Source organism: Haliotis asinina, chromosome 11 (genome assembly GCF_037392515.1).
Source record: "Haliotis asinina isolate JCU_RB_2024 chromosome 11, JCU_Hal_asi_v2, whole genome shotgun sequence".
In the NCBI taxonomy this organism is placed as follows: Eukaryota; Metazoa; Mollusca; class Gastropoda; order Lepetellida; family Haliotidae; genus Haliotis; species Haliotis asinina.
The window spans coordinates 50070248-50086854 of record NC_090290.1 but is presented as its reverse complement, the minus strand read 5'-3'; the positions used below and the strand labels follow the sequence as shown (position 1 = coordinate 50086854).

Sequence of the window (16607 nt, the reverse complement as noted above, 5' to 3'; positions counted from 1 at the left end):
GCCACAAAAAGACAGTTGTCTATCACTGCACAAAGAGCCGTGGCCAAATACCCCGATTCTCTTGAGGACAGGATAGATGACGATGTTGTGGGTTCGGGGTATGAATCTTTGTTGAACAGGTTAATCTCATGAAATGACAATCTCAATCGAGGAATCTCTGTTGATAAACTCTGTTTAACTAAACATAATTTGAAAAGACGGCAAGCTGATACTGACTCATCTGATGCCGACAGAAGCAGAAACTCGGGCATTTCAGCACCAAGAAGTGATTCCTATGGCTGTATAAATTGGGAGCCACATCTTGAAGAAGAGGATGAACTCAAAATAAAACATGTTCAGGCAGAACATTTGAAACTTAATGAGGGTGATGCAAAAGAAGTCGATGCAGAAGTCATTGCAAAGGGGATGGAAACTGTATATCCCCTCCTCAGGAGTGTGATCAACAATGGCGCCAGCATGGCCATTTCTATTTCACACTGTAGGAATGCTGAATCACTTTGAAAAACGTGTTGGAATAAACATGAGGGATGCACTGACCAATTCACACAGAATTAAAGCTCCGTGAATGAACAGATTCTTCAGAAATAAACTGTCACACAAGTCTTCGCATATATTTGAAGAAGCAATCAGACAGAGTCAAAATGACAATGTCAAAGCATGGCTGGTGGCTGTGTTATTGTGCATTATGGAGTACATGGGCGAGAAACAGGAATCCCTGTTTCTAGTGGCTGATGTGAGTGAAACAAAAGCATTTACTTTTTTGTACTGGGTTGACACAAGTGTTCATACCCAGCTAGTTCATGTTTTTTCCCCAGTCAGTAGTTTACGGAGAACAACAAAATTGTTAGGGAAGACGAGTTACTCCATGTCACTTCATTGCTCCGTGAAATTCACGCTTCATTCCTGGATTGCCAAAATATCTGTAATGTCCTGTGACCCTGTCATTGGAAATTATATGTCTGTGATATCATAGCTTTGTCAGGTTAATGTGTCTTTACTGGCCTAATATGCAAAATGTCTATTGTATGTCACAGTCCCCGTCATATTCAAACAGTACACTATCAAATCCATAACTGTAATCTGTCTTTTTGTAGGAATGACATGATTCAGTTATGTCTACATTCCTGATTTTTAAATTTACAGGTAACCTCAACACCAGAGACCATTGAAGCAATGGACACTCCTGAGAACCCCATGATGATCGTCCATGGTGTGTACTTTGGTGTCAGTAACAATCTGTCAGATTACCAGTACTGGGTAGTAAGGATTTACAGAAAGAAGGTCACATTGCTGGTTCTATATAAAATATATATATCATCTTGCTGATATCATTTGCATCTTTTTCAGGTGACTCAGTTTTAGCTGGCCAGCACTACACTGTGATGTGTGACCATCTGGTAATCAGCCCAAGACTTAACAGCTTCATTGATGCATTTGCTATGCTCTTCGCTGCTTTCTATGTGTTTAACATTGAATATCAGACTGGGTCTGCTGCCACACCTGTGTTCATACAGAGGTAAATTAAACGTGTATCTTAAACAGACTCTTGAATTCAACAACCAGCTAGAGATGGATAAAACTATATGCAATTCTGGTTAAAAAGACTCACCCAAGAGCAACAGTTCTGCATATTCACCTTTTACGTAAATTGTGGTTCAGAGCAATGCCCCTCAGAAGCCTCTGTTCTACTTATCAGGAACTTCAAGCTTAGATTCACTGATATTAGATGTTACCCTTGTCCTGTCTGCTTGTAGATGTTAAAGGTATATGTGACCAATATCTCATTGGCCCAACCCTCCAGTGTCAAGATAAATGGCTGTAGGATAAATGAACTGCTTCTGAAAATTGCAGACTTTCTGTTTTTCCGAAAAATGTAAATGTAGTTTACTTAGTCGTATTTATCTATTGTGAAAAGCTTTGATAACGCAGAAACAATGATGTCACTGCTTTCATTTCCAGATGCTTCGTTCGCATTAATCCAGACAAGGGATCAAAAGGTTGCAAGGGAAAAAGAAAGAAGACAGTTATGAGTGCGAAAGTTCTCAAACTCATCAACGAACTTGCCGATTTTGAATGGATCGAGGCATGAGAGGGCAAAGTCTAGCAGTTGCAATACTAAGTAATGATTGGTTTGCATTGATGACAGCCAAATATGTTTTTTCCAGGAGTTTTTTAGATATTGTTTGAATTAAGTTCATGGAGTTAATTGCTGAGAGAGAAATACTTAATTTCGTGTTCAATGATAGCCAAACATGTCTTTGAAGTTGTTTAGATATTGTTTGAATTGAGGCCATTGAGTTAATTGCTGGAAGAGAAATGCATAATTTCAAGTTCAATGATAGCCAAACATGTCTTTCCAGAAGTGTTTTACATATTGTTTGAATTGAGGTTATTGACTTAATTGCCGGAAGAGAAGTACTTAATTTCGTTTTCAATGATAGTAAAACGTGTTTTTTTCAGAAGTGGTTTAGATATTGTTTGAATTAAGTTCCTGGAGTTAATTGCTGAGAGAGAAATACTTAATTTCGTGTTCAATGATAGCCAAACATGTCTTTGAAGTTGTTTAGATATTGTTTGAATTGAGGCCATTGAGTTAATTGCTAGAAGAGAAATGCAAAAATTCAAATTCAATGATAGCCAAACATGTCTTTCCAGAAGTGTTTTACATATTGTTTGAATTGTGTTCATTGAGTTAATTGCTGGAAGAGAAATGCATAATTTCGTGTTCAGTGATCGCCAAACATGTTTTTTTTTCCAGAAGTTGTTTAGATATTGTTTGTTTTCAGTTAATACATTATCAGGTTGATTTTGCTGGTGCTATACTAGCAATATGGTATTTTTTTTTTCTTTTCCACTTTACCTATATCGCCAATGAGCTGTTGCAATCTTTCATCAAATGAAAGCATACGAATGGGCCATTTATCTTATCGCAGAGGTTGGATGACATTAGGTTGCAGTTGGTTGAGTTATTTCACTGTTCAAACCCTGATAGTAAAGTCTAAATTTAAGTAGAAATACAGGAATGTGCACAGCACATTGTATGGTAAGTCCTACCTTAGTTTATTGTTATATTATATCTTAAATGCTATTACAGATTGCTGTTATTTTTACGGTATACCGTGTTTTTTACGGTAAAAGTTTGGCAGGCCAGCTGCCAGTAGTTTACCGTAAAAATACAGGAAATGTTTACAGTGACACCGTAATTCTTACGGTAGTGTACTGTAAAAATTTACGGTAAATACTATTACAAATTGCTGTTATTTTCACTGTATACCGTGTTATTTACGGTAAAAGTTTGGCAGCCTAGCTGCCAGTAGTACAGCTAACTACAGGAAAGTTTTACAGTGCATAGAATCTTCATAAAATATTGTGCATTTCCACCATGTTAATAATATATATTAAATTATGCTACAAGCTCGTTCTGAAATCAGTTTATTTCCCTGGATTGAGTTTGTAAGAAAGACACTTAATGACGCTGGTTTATCTGAAATATTTGATAATCCATTTCTTTGTACAACTAAGTTTCTCTCCTTTACGATTGAACAGATCCCCCAAGACCAATTTTACAGAAATGGCATGCCTCCATGATAAAGAGTTGAAAATCGTCTTTTTCTCGTATTTTAAAAATAATATAGAATTTGAGAGATATATCTTTCTGCCAAGACATACATATTTCACTATTTTAAGATTCAAAACGAGTAATCACCACCTCCCTGTAGAAATTGGCCGTTGGGCAAATGTTCCTTGAGAATATCGTCTGTGTAATTCTCATGCAGTTGGAGATGAATTCCATAATCTGTTCAAGTGCGATGCTTTATTACAGTATAGACAAAACTATTTACCTTCGTACCTGAATTCTGTATCCCTGTGGAAAGTTGTCAAACTGCTCTCCTCTAAAAAAACGCGCAACCTTAAAAATCTTGCTGTGTACATTCATGTAATATTTAAGTCTACAAAGATACCTTAACATTCGGCTCTTGCTCGCTGTTTATCGGCCATCAAGTCATATATATATTTATAAATATTTATATTTATTTGTATTCTCATGTACCACCGTTGGTGGTGTTGAGTAATAAATTTAATTGAATTGAATTATCACGTGTTTACTAAATCTCACATGATTGGTTCTGTGTAACTGCGGATTCTCATATTTGAATATTTCAAAGTAGCGCACTGTGGTGATATATTGCTGACCAGGCGTTATCTCTCAAAGAACAACATGCACAAAACAGACAAATGATCAAAACAGATTGTACTTCTTAAAAAAACAAATTCATTTCATTATGTGTTAGATCTAACAATGTATATATTATTCATATCAACAAATTCTGAATGTACATTCTCTCATGTTTCCTTAATTTTCTCCTTAAGCCTTACTCTCAGTTCTTCTTTTCTAGCAGTCTAAGTAAACATATTCTCAGTACAGTCACACTGAGTCTAACAAACCCTAGTAGGGGGTCGCGAACGACCTATGACCGTCCAATCAAACGCGAGAAGGCCGAAGGTATTTAACCAATCAGACAACAGCTATTGTTTAGGGTTTGGCGAGACTTAAAAATCGTTAGTCACCGACACCGATTCCTCGATAAACGAAAATCCGCATAAAACACGCGTATTTGACCAATAGTACATATGCTTATGGCTTTCTGATGACATGGTTACCATTAGCTAATAATTCCGCATGTTGACATCCTTGAATATTGACAAAAACGCTATTTTCAGCGACTGTTTACTCACTGTTGACAGTGTTGTCGCGTGCTCCATGTGATATCCCTGTAACGATCGTATGGAAAGTAGCATGCGGAATCGTTATTATTTTTAATGCACATGACATATGTATTATTTGGTATCAAAGTGTACAAATGATAAAAGAAGTTATATCACACAACAAATTTTGGTGTTTATTATTGAGGTACTTTCCTAATTGATACTTTGAGAATGAGGTGGATGAGAAGTTCACCCTTCTCGAGACTGACTCACAGAAGGGGTAACCTCTACTTGATGGAGTCTAGTGGATAAACCTATGTCCAAAAGGTACTCTAGCAATGTTTCCTTACCTATCACTTGGAGATGTTTAATTGAAACATTGAAATGTTTTTCTTTTTTAATACTTGGATGTGTTTAATTAACCTCTCAATGTTTTACTCCTTAATACTTAGACGTGGTACTTCAAGACCCCTTGATCATTTGTCAGTGTTATAACAATACAATAAGTAAGTAACTTACTTACCGGGTATGTCAATTGACTGTACGGATACTTTGTAATGTAATGTGGTAAATATATATTATGCGAGATGTAGCAAGTTTATCGTATTTTCATTTTAGTCTTCAAGAGGCCAGAAGGTGTACTGGCGTTGCAGTCAACGTGGAAAGAAGATGAAATGCCTTGCAACTGTAATTCAAGACCAAGGCACATTTACTAAAGGCTCTTCATCACATTCCCATCCCATATAGCCTAAAGAAATTCAAGAGGCACAAGTTAAGATGAAGGTAATGACCACTTATCCTCTAAGTGGTTGGTTAATTACTGTTTAACATGAGATAACATGCATAATTAAGATGCCTCGTTAAATGCCTCGTTAACTAATTAAGCCTTAATTGATCGATTCATTGTTCATCGCTGTGTTTATTGTAATTGTTCTTATACTTTTCAGGTGAAAGAAGCTGCCATGGGCAATCTTCAGGAGTCTGGACACTCTATTGCTGAAAGGGTGACGGACGAGGTTGCACGTGACAACCCAGTTCCAGGAGGCCTTACCGACCCCATCCTCGATATCTCCAGGGTATACGTTCCGATAAGTCTCCACAATACCCTGGACGCATCTAAGACTCTGCCCGATAAATTTATTACCTCCCTTGACTGTCTTTTGATCCAATCAGGTGTCTACGCTGGGAAGTTGAGCGAACCAATCACAACTCACTTTCGTTTTTTGAATTATCTAACCGATTATACTTGGCAACAGAAACAATGCAGAGGTTATTTGGAAGAGGTAGAATGAGTTCTTGCATATGTTATTTTATACCCTTGAGATATCGAGGATGTACCGACCCGGACTATCTGGAAAGGATTGCAAATAGATGTCGGGAGAAGATTCGTCTTAAAGATCCCAAGGATCTAGATTTTGAGGTACGTATTTCTAATTATAAAGTAAAATATTTTAAAATATCACTATAGGATAGTACTATAACGCACATACACACATTTATATAGCTATATGTATATATCTTGTTTTTTTAATTTCAGATTTCTTGCCTGACTTCTTTCGTGGAGACATAGTTGTGAAGGGAGAGCGTCATCTCGCTACTCAAAGGCAACTATCCCATCTCTCTCTTGCACAGCATTGGTTTGTACATGGGACTTTCAAGATCGCTATAGACCCGTTCTACCAGCTGATCTCAGTGCACGCCTTCTTGAAAGTTGGAAAGCAAACGAAGATGATGCCGCTTTCCTTCGCTGTTATGTCCTGGAGAAGGAAGGTGGATTACGTGAAGATTTTCCGACGACTCCGGAATCCCTGCCACGCCCTCGTGCCGTGAAAACTATGACGATGGACTTCGAGTCAGCTACCTGGTTACCCATAGACAGAGTGTAGCCAAATGTGAAAGTACATGGTTGTGTATTTCACTTCATTATACTTCACATACTGTCATTATCGACCACGTCACATTACGTTGCTTTATTGTATGATCATTCTTTACAGAAGTCCTACAAGAGCAAGCAAGGCATTCACAAGTTCATCAATATACTGATGGTTCTTGCGTATCTTCCACCAAAATCACATCAGACCGGCGTTTGCCTGTCTACACCAGAAGGTAACAACTCCAGTCCTGAAGACTCTGAGTGAGTATTTCAGCAGGCAATGGATCAACAGTAGCACCGTCACTGTCACAAGATGGTCCCTGTTTAACCAGTCGGTCAGGACCAACAGTCATCTGGAAGGTAAGTATAAATAAACTTAAGTATAAATTATATTTATTAAATTAACATTTTTATATAATAGAATGAAAAATGGGAGAATAACAATTAAAATGTGGGTATTTGTGTTGTAGGATGGAACCGGCGAATCAACTCCCACAATGGAGAAGAACACTCGGGTTGAAAATGAGTACTGATATGTCTGAGGGTTGGTGTTCTACACAGGAATGTCAACTTTACCACCTCTGTGCATTCAGTCAAGAATGTCCAATTCCTGGTCAAGGCCCTGCTTATGTTATTCCAGCTAGCCAACAGCTGCCTTGAGACATTCCAGTCCAGGCAAGGAACACCTTAGACCACTGCAAGTTCCTTAGTGTTGAAGGCACTTAATAAACCAAGTCACCCAGTAAAGCCATCTGATCCAGAATAGCAGATAGGTTGGATGCCAATCCAGCAGGGAATCCCGGGATATAACTATCTGGACAGCTATGAATGACTGGCAGTGCAGATTCAACCTTAGCTGGGAGAACTGGGAAAATCCTAAACAGTGTAAGATGGCCTCAGAAAACTGACATCAGCAGCTCACAGTGGAATACTTGTTGTGATGGGTGCACTTCCTTCAGAACACTGTGGTCGCGTCCTGTTGATAGGCTCTGTAGTCCTCCATCAGGAAGTAGGATACCTCAGTCTCATTCTCTGGAAGACCGAATCACATGATCACATGAACGAATAGGATGTGTGACTTTTTTTCAGTTTCATCAGAGTAAGCTGTGTGGGTGAAACTTGAAACCTGTCAAATTACTTTCAAACACTCTAACTTTCACTATTCATAAAAAAATATTTAAATATTTAACTCATGAGCATTTCCATTCAATAAAGATACAGCCTTTTTTTTATGCTTTGACTTCCTGTAGACTCACCAGTGCCGTAGGGTAGGCTAGTGATTAAAGTGTTCGCTCACCAAAAGGAAGGCCCTTGTTCGATTCCCACATGGGTTCGATGCATGAAGCATATTTCTGGTCTCCCCATCAGGGTTTATTGCTGGAATATTGCATAAAGCAGCAATAAAGCTATTTTCACTCTGACTCACTCACTCACTCATTCACCCACTAACTGACTCACTCGCTCTGGCAGACTTACCTACTCCACATTCAGCTAGAGTCTTCTCAGGAAGCAGAATCAGTTCCTCATCTCTGTCCCTGTTGATAATAGGATCAGCCGTCTGGAGAGAGAGAGAATAATGCCAAAATTGGTTTGCTGTTCCCAGACAAAGAGGGGCTTTCATTGTTCAACTTTTGGGGGATGCCACTGGGATCTTTGTGCTCTTGCCTGCAATCTAATTTGACCACAGCAAAATTTCCAGAAAACATAATTGTGAACTACAGTCAATGTTTTACAACAGTTTCCAAGTCACTCTGTCATAGTGATATGGTACTTAAACTGGTGTTCAGCTGTGTTCATATATATGAAGATAAAATAAGTACCGGACTCAGATTCAGTATGCTCTATCTGATTTGGACATCCCCTTTAATACATTGCAACCCATTTCAGTATACATTTGATTGTAGCACTGTCCAATATGCATCAGTACAAACAGCCAAGCTAACATGCACGCAAATGCACATGCGCACACACAGATGTCACTATAATTTTGACCACGAGACTGAAACCTATCTGCCCCTCATGTAAAAAGTCTTCCCCATTTTCGTTCATAGCCACTGACTGGCTTCCAAGGTCTAGTTGGTAAAATTTGTTTGTTTGTTGTTGTGCACCTCACTTTGTTGTTTAACACTGGAGCTGTATGGCATGGGTCTGTAGATTGAGTCTGGACCAGAAAGTCATGTGATCAACAACATGAGCATCGATTTATACAATTGGGACACAATGTTTCAACCAAGTCTGTGAGCCTGTCCCCCTGATCCTGTTAGTTGCTGTTAACAAGCATGGGTTGCTGAAACCAGTTCTAAGCCAGACCTTCATGAATCCACTGCTAATGAACTAGATATGAGATGCTCTAGGAAAACCTTCCGGTTAATGCACTGTTACTATATCACGGAAATACTGATAGGACTATAAATCTTACTCGTTCTCTCACTCACTGAAGCGTTCTCTCATCACCCCGAGTACCTGATTCTGTTCCCCACATCAGAACAATGTGTGAATGTCTATGTCCCACCTTGATATTTCTTTAATGTTGTCAAATGCTGGGTAAAGTCACACACACAGACACACTCCCTTTCTGTGTTCACAACATGGAGACAAACCTTAGCACCGTAGGCCTTGTGCGATATCTTCAGTGTGTCTGAAATAGTACATGAAAACGTTGTTATTCATTGTAATAAACTTTGAAATGCATCTTGATGAACATGTGCATATATGTACAGCTACCCACGCACACACATATAAGGTATGCATACATTTGCAAATTACCATTTTCTCAAAGTAATAACAAGTTATTCAATAATCACAAACTGGTATTAATGATATGTATATTCTTTGCAGTGTACACCTCCAATTAAGCAAAGAAATATGAAGACTTTTAAGAGGTTAATTGTTAATCACATTAGTCACTCATACTGATGAACTTACCATATGTGAATTTCTTAAATGGTGGCGGCAGACTTTGTCTTGTGGGAATGTCTGAAACACTGCTGATTATCAGCTACACAGAACAAATAATCACAGGCTACTAATAGCTACAACAACACAAACTAAAGCTTACAAACTGATCTGGAGGAGCTTACGAGAACGGGGTGGTGAGACCTTAGGAGTGCTGTATCGGTTTTTCACGTCACTGCATCCCAACTGTGGTGGTCAGTGCTAATACCGTCAATCACTGGATGTTCAGCTACCCAGTCGCTATTATTGACAAACAGACACAAACGCCATGTTGTGTGTGACATAAACAAATAAAACAACCCTACCAACAGGTGTGTGGGGAATATGTTTTTTGAGTGAGGGAGTTTAATTTAGTGTTATGCTGCACTCAGCAGTATCCCAACTATATGGCGGCCGTCTGTAACTGTTAGTAATCGAGTCTGGACTAGACAATCCAATGATTTTGAGTGTGAACATATCATGAGCGAAGAATGAATTGATGTTGTAGAAATATCATCTTAAAGGGGCAAACCATATAGAGATCAAAGGGGACAATGCACACATTACAAGAGCAGATAATGTGATGACACAGAAGACCATGAATCGCACACTGAATTAACGTTATCTCCGTTGTGTCTCGATGTAACGCACAAAACTGTAAGTGACCATGTGTCTTAAAACCCACACCTTCGTCCAGCATCTGGCGGAAGTCAGCGACTGTTTGGCCTGTGTTGACATTATGGTAAACTAAATGTTTTACATTTCGATGAGTGAAAGACCTAACAAGCCGCACAGTTATTGTCACATTCGAGGCTTCTTTTGCCATATTGACATTGTTTACTTGTTTACCGGTACTCATTATAACGCGCAAAGGAATGAGCATGATTTCCAAACGACTAGTATCAGTTTTGTTTTACATCACGCAACCTTCTCCGAGCGATGTATGTTTGAAGCTGGTCCAGAAGAACAGCTTTCGGTTATATCTTCAATGTTTGAGTCCTGAAAATGCACGAACTGAGATTAACTTATAATCAAAATTATTATAAGTGAATTTATAGAAGATTGCTACAGTGACGTCACTTGTTTTGAACATTCAATCACCGAGCGCACTATGTTTAAACACATAAACATTATATGCTGTTAATCGATAAGCTTAGTCTTCGTTTACATAATTCTGAGTTGTGAATCTGAGGTTGTGATGTGTCGGATAACAAATTTCATTAGGTTCAACACCTCGGTTTTGACACAAAACAACAGTAACCTTTGATTTGTTTTACCAAACATGGTATAATCAAGAGAATAATTTTGATGTACCATAGTAATTTTCCACGATTTATTGGTATACTGTGCTTATTACAACCACTAAAGTCTCCAGATTTTTTAAAATGATATGCGGCAGGAATAATATAAAACACAAAACAAAAAGTCAAATTGAAGAAACAATTTTACCCTGCCACAATGTGTGCAGATAAAGAAAAAACATTTATACAAAGTTTCTGTCGTTTTCGGTTATGATAAATATACTTTGAAGCGTTTCTGTTCTTTTTTCACTTTCAGTCATATATAATGACGAAGTTGTAGCCCTACAGGTTAGTGAGCCTCACCTACATGGACCCATGAAGGTCTACCCTGGGTAGAATAGGCCTTCAGCAACCCACGCTTGCCATAACAGATTACTGTGCTTGTCGTAAGAGGCGACTAACGGGATCGGGTGGTCAGGCTCGCTGACTTGCTTGACACGTGTCATCGGCTCCCAATTGCGCAGGTCGATGCTCATGTTGTTAGTCACTGGATTGTCTGCCAGACTCGATTATTTACAGACCGCCGCTATATAGCTGGAATATTGCTGAGTGCGGTGTAAAACTACACCCTCTCACTCAGCCTCATGTATTTCTTCATACACAGCTATGTAGGCCCGGGGTTTAATTAGCGCATAACAGCATCAAGATTTTCAGGATTAAGACAACGTGAATGGTTTCGGATCACGAGAATGTTTGTATTATTTAAGTCAAAACATCTTCAGTTAGTGTAATTATGTGACAGAATGACGTCTCTTCTAAAGTAAGAACAGCATTGTTTGTTCATACCATAGACAAAATATCCCTTGTCTTCTAAATGAAAAAATAAAAACGAAACAGGACTGAACCTTGTAGCACACAGACCATTATAGTAAGTGAGATTAGTTTTACACCTCACTCAGCAATTGTCCAAACATATGGAGGTGGTGTATAAATAATCGAGTCTGGACTAGACAATCAAATGATCAACTGCTTGATTGTGATACGCTGACACGAGTCATCCAAATCAGCGAGCTTGACCACTCGAACCCTTTAATCGCCTCATACGACTATCATGGGTTACAGTTCTTTGTTTTCTTAGTACAAACACCTGTCTTTCTGTATGTTACCATGGTTACAGTCTCATGTTAGCCTTGCAAATAAGTGCCGTTTGGACAATTTGATTACACACGTTTATTCTTCGTAAAAAAAATTTTCTACTTAACCAAAGGAATCCGGGGAGTTTCACATGAAATTACATATGTAATGTTATTTTTGCACGTAGACATTTATACATTCTTTTTACTTTTGCAGAACGCAACATTTATCATTGTATAAAGCAACCTTTTCAGGGAATATTAGTATTGCAAAGATATGTTATTTTATTAGTTGAGTTGTGTATCGTATGTGACACTGACGGGGCGAGTTGGAGGGGGATGTAGTTCCGAGTACAGAAAGCGACATATTTAATATTGTGCTTTCATTCGGACATTTCAATAAAATTTATGTGTAGGAGAATAGCATATGTGGCAATATCATACAAGGGAAGTAACTCTATTGTTTCTTCGCAAGCATATTGCACCACGGAAGCAGGTATTGAGTAGGGAAACGTAGAGTATTTAACCGCACTTTATTACTGAAACACACCATTCTGAAAGTCGCAGCCACAGAACAACATTCTTGAACTACTGCCAGGAATTCGAGTGTCGCATTTACATTGGTGAGGAGCCTTACAAGGCTGACAATTGCCCTGAATCTTCTTGAGCTGTCGTCAGACTTTTTTTTTGTGGGTACATCTAATATCGCTGGGAAACCCAGTGTAAGTAAACTAAACTTTGACAGCCATGAATATGCCGACAGTGATGATACCAGATACCAGTATATCTCATTCAGTATAATGTGTCTTCTTACAAATTAAAGTCCTTTTTAAACCATAACATATTTTCAAATCAGGTGCCGAACTCATTACCAGAAGCTATTCATCAGTATTCGTGAGTGATACGTGATCTTAAAGTAACCCTACTCTGTCAACCAGACGCCGAAATACAACAAGTATGAAAATGCTGCTAAAATGCCTGTTTGTGTTGTACCCAATCGTTCATTTGCCATGCTCGGTGATGAAGGGAACTTTGTTGACGTGTACTGGTGATCGAAAGTGATTTCATGTCACTGTGACTTGTTAAAACAACATTGGCAGCAAGTAGAATTTGAGGCCCCGGTTTGCTGAGTGGATTAGGGATCAGACTTTGATTTGCCGGTGATTAGGTGCCTAACTCTGAAGGTGTAGATTCAAATCGCGGATGGGACTCAACCCCTCAAATTTGGAAAGACTTCCGCCCATATCCCCACTTAAATTTGATTCTAATCAAATTATATCACCAGAATACATATTCCCCATCTGATAAGGATGGGTTTTTACATGTATTGAATTGCATCTCAACATACTGAAATACATATTCAGCTTTAAGAAACGCCAGTCGTAGACATTTTTCATTGTCACTAAAATATAGAGGGGGATGTAGGGAGGATATGGGCGGATGTCTTACCCCCAAATGACTACAATCTGTACTTTACTAAGAAAGTGTAAGTCCCAAAATAGCATATGTTACATTCTCAACAACAATCATTAAAACTGAATTAGTAAACATCAGTGTTAATTTCATGGAGCTAATAACCTTTCCATTGTCACTGAGATAGTTTATGTGCCAGTCATCATATTAATGAAAACATTATTTTAGGCGAGTTATTTAACTATAATGAACCTTAAAACAATCATTAGTGTACATTACAGAGATAATATCTTATATCTGACAAATGACTCCCGTACTTTATCAGCTTGCTTGCAGAATTAACCTCTATGGACCATGCATCCAACTTTGATCATTTACAGTGTGCCACCATATAGCTGGAATATTGCTGAGTGTGGCATTAAACAACAAAGAAACATGAAGAGTTATGACAATTTTTATGGATATACAACTTCTTTTATTCTGTGAATGGCGACGTGCACTTTTACCAATATTCCAGCAACTGGCTTGACCCATGTAGGAAATCGAACCCATGTCTTCAGCATGACAAGTGAATGCTTTAACCACCAGGCTAGCCCATTCCTAAAGAAACAACGCAGGATATAAAGATAGTGTACTATTTTTATTTTTATTTTTTTCCAGCAGGAGACAACGAAAATATCTGTGGAAAAGACACTAGCTGAGATACAAGAGTCAAGTATGAGTTACAGCCACAACGGCAACAGTGACTACAGCTACAGCGACCCTGGTAACATTGCAGGTGCCAGCAATGCATACTTTAACCCCTATAACAGTTCGTACTATTACACGTACGACTACCAACAACCATACCCTCAACAGCCTGTGTACCCGCAACAGTACCCACAGTATCAATACCAGGATTTACAGTGGGTACAGGGTCAGTCCATACCCTCCCATTCCTACAGACAGAATCGTCCAAGGGGGCGTGGTGGAGGAGGAGGACAAGTTGCAAGAGGGAGGGGATCATATTATCATAACCAGAACTATTACGGACAAAACCAAGTTTATTATAACCAAAATGTGCACAATCAGCAATGTTATGAAGCTAATTCTGGTGCAAGTTTATCAGAGGCATCTCAGCTAAGTAACAATTCAGCACAAGAGTCTAACCAAGGAGAAAGTAGAAGTGGAGAGTACAACAGTTCTACCTCAGGGAGTGCCGGAGATGGAAACACAAACCGTCCAAGATATGGGGGTGATCGTGGGGGTAAACGGAAGCAGTATAATTACAGTGGGAGGGGAAGATCAAATGAGGACAGGGGTAGGGCTTCTCCAGTCACAGACAGGACTGATCAGAGTGTGGGCAGTCAACCAAGGTCCAGCGACAAGAACAGGCGTGATGACAGGAGAGGGGTCGGCCAATCTCGTGTAAGGACAGGTCAAGGTCACCGCATGCAGAAGGTCAAGGATGAAACACAGAGAGGTGAGAAGAAATGACTGTTTTTTGTCTTGTCATCATCTGAAATTAGACTCGGCAGGAGACACAAGAAATGGGCTTCACACATTGTATCCATGTTGGGAAACACAAGTCTGCAGTATGATGAGTGAATACATTACCACTCAGATACCCAACCGCCACTACCTGCTTCTGGAATGTCAGGTGATTGGGGTAGCCCAGTGGTTAAAGCGTCTGCTCATCGCACCAAAGGCCCACTTTGAATCCCCACATGGATATAATGTGTGAGGCCTATTTCTGGTGTTCCCCGCTGTGACGTGGCTGGAATATTGCTAAAAGCAAAGAGATATGAGAAAGTGAAAAAAGCTACTGTTGCGATTAGTTGCTCTGTTTATATGTAGCTTTGTCAGGACCCATGAAGGTCTGGGGTAGTATGGGCCTTCAGCAACCCATGGTTGTCGTAAAAGGCAACTATGCTTGTCGTAAGAGACAGCTAACAGAATCGGGTGGTTAGACTCGCTGACTAGGTTGACACCTCATCAGTTCCCAATCCTGCAGATCAATGCTCATGCTGTTGATCACTGGATTGTCTGGTCCAGACTTGATTATTTACAGACCGCCACTGTATAGCTGGAATTTTGGATATTAAACTATACTCACTCACTCATTCACTCACTCACTCCGATAATTAATGAATATTTTCTGTTATCCAGGATCACTTTTAGACCAGCTGTCTCGAGGCAAGTATGAGTGCATGGTGTGCTATGACAAGGTGCGATGTGAGCATGCCATCTGGAGCTGCGGCAACTGTTTCCACGTCTTCCATCTGCACTGCATCAAGAAGTGGGCACGAACATCCACCATCACAGAGAGAGATGGTGAGAAACTGCGATAAGATGTCAACTTCAATAAGTTGTTATGCTGTCATCATTTTCAAAGTAAAGAATCTTCAGTGACATAGTTTGTAGAGAGCAAGGAACAAGAAACAAGCAGTAAACTGATTGCTAGGCAATGGTTCTGACTGATTGTGTTACATTCTCTATTTATCATGTGTGTATCTGAACACATATGGTGGCGAGTGGTCCTGTGCATAGAGCTCAGGTCACAAATCGGTTGATGTTAAGCACCGTCGAGCTCGGGCTGTCCTTGGATTGGTGACAATGTTTGGCAGCTTGACTTCAGAGAGTTTCTAGACTTCAGTCCTGCCCAACAGCGAAGCACATGTGGTACATGTGGTCTCACCTGAGGCAAGTGAGTTTGTTCAAAATTGCCTCTGTTTACCCAGCAGAAAATGGGTACCCAATGTGTTAAAGTCATGTGACGCTAACCTTCTAGCACCTAAAAGGCAGCTTGGGTTATCCGAGGTAATAATAATCAGATTCTGATTACAGCGTCCAGGGAGCAACTAGTCAGACGGATAGTAAGCACTATATAAGTGAATTATTATTATTAACAAAACATCTGTTGATGTTTTTCACATAAAGTACTGGTTTTCCTTTGAAGATATTATTGTCTTCGATTTTGTAATGACTATGTTTCAATACATATCACTTTGACCCTCTCGATGAATGCCAGCATGTTGAAGTTGTATTGGGCCTAACATACTCTGCCTGTTTAGATGGAAGAGGGTTCAGAACTGTGATGCATTACTGAAATGACACTGAAACCCTCTCTTGTGTTTCAATCTTCCAGGCAGTGCTACAGGGTGGAGGTGCCCTGCTTGTCAGAATGTCACAGAAAAAGTGCCAAACCAGTACCGCTGCTACTGTGGTAAGTGTGTGCAGGTGTAGTCTTGTCTGCGTGTCATGGTGGAGGAAATGCCCAATCAGATCCATTGCTTTGATGGTCGTTGTTTGCAGGATCTCCTCTTG

At 39.4% G+C, this 16607-nt stretch overlaps 2 protein-coding genes across 3 annotated transcripts in view; one reads left to right on the top strand and one right to left on the bottom strand.

Annotated features, from left to right (window-relative positions):
• Positions 1-5094: 5094 nt before the first annotated feature.
• Positions 5095-10406, bottom strand: LOC137256032 (UPF0538 protein C2orf76 homolog). The gene is made up of 6 exons (XM_067793690.1): positions 10202-10406; positions 9506-9556; positions 9181-9218; positions 8057-8138; positions 7503-7612; positions 5095-6933 (listed from the first exon to the last, which is right to left on the bottom strand). The coding sequence occupies exons 1-5, from the start codon at positions 10395-10397 to the stop codon at positions 7536-7538; spliced, it is 444 nt and encodes a 147-aa protein (XP_067649791.1). The 5' UTR covers positions 10398-10406; the 3' UTR covers positions 5095-6933; positions 7503-7535.
• Positions 10407-12353: 1947 nt separating this feature from the next.
• Positions 12354-16607, top strand: part of LOC137255900 (transcriptional repressor NF-X1-like) — a 31083-nt gene continuing 26829 nt past the window's right edge. Inside the window, exons 1-4 of one of the 2 annotated variants that reach the window (XM_067793484.1) lie at positions 12354-12511; positions 13962-14763; positions 15450-15614; positions 16429-16506. In XM_067793484.1, coding sequence (XP_067649585.1) covers positions 14019-14763; positions 15450-15614; positions 16429-16506 — 988 coding nt within the window. In that variant the 5' untranslated portion in view covers positions 12354-12511; positions 13962-14018. Of the gene's footprint in view, positions 12512-13961; positions 14764-15449; positions 15615-16428; positions 16513-16607 lie in introns of both variants that reach the window. The other variant, XM_067793485.1, reaches the window with a different exon arrangement.

What these genes read in the sequence shown, in the direction of transcription:
- LOC137256032 (XM_067793690.1), bottom strand. Translation starts at nt 10,397, where the DNA reads ATGCTCATTCCTTTGCGCGTTATAATGAGTACCGGTAAACAAGTAAAC. An exon ending in ACAAGGCCTACGGTGCTAAG is followed by an intron (nt 8,139 to 9,180) that starts GTTTGTCTCCAT and finishes CTCTCTCTCCAG; the next exon opens with ACGGCTGATCCTATTATCAA. An exon ending in TCTAGCTGAATGTGGAGTAG is followed by an intron (nt 7,613 to 8,056) that starts GTAAGTCTGCCA and finishes TCGGTCTTCCAG; the next exon opens with AGAATGAGACTGAGGTATCC.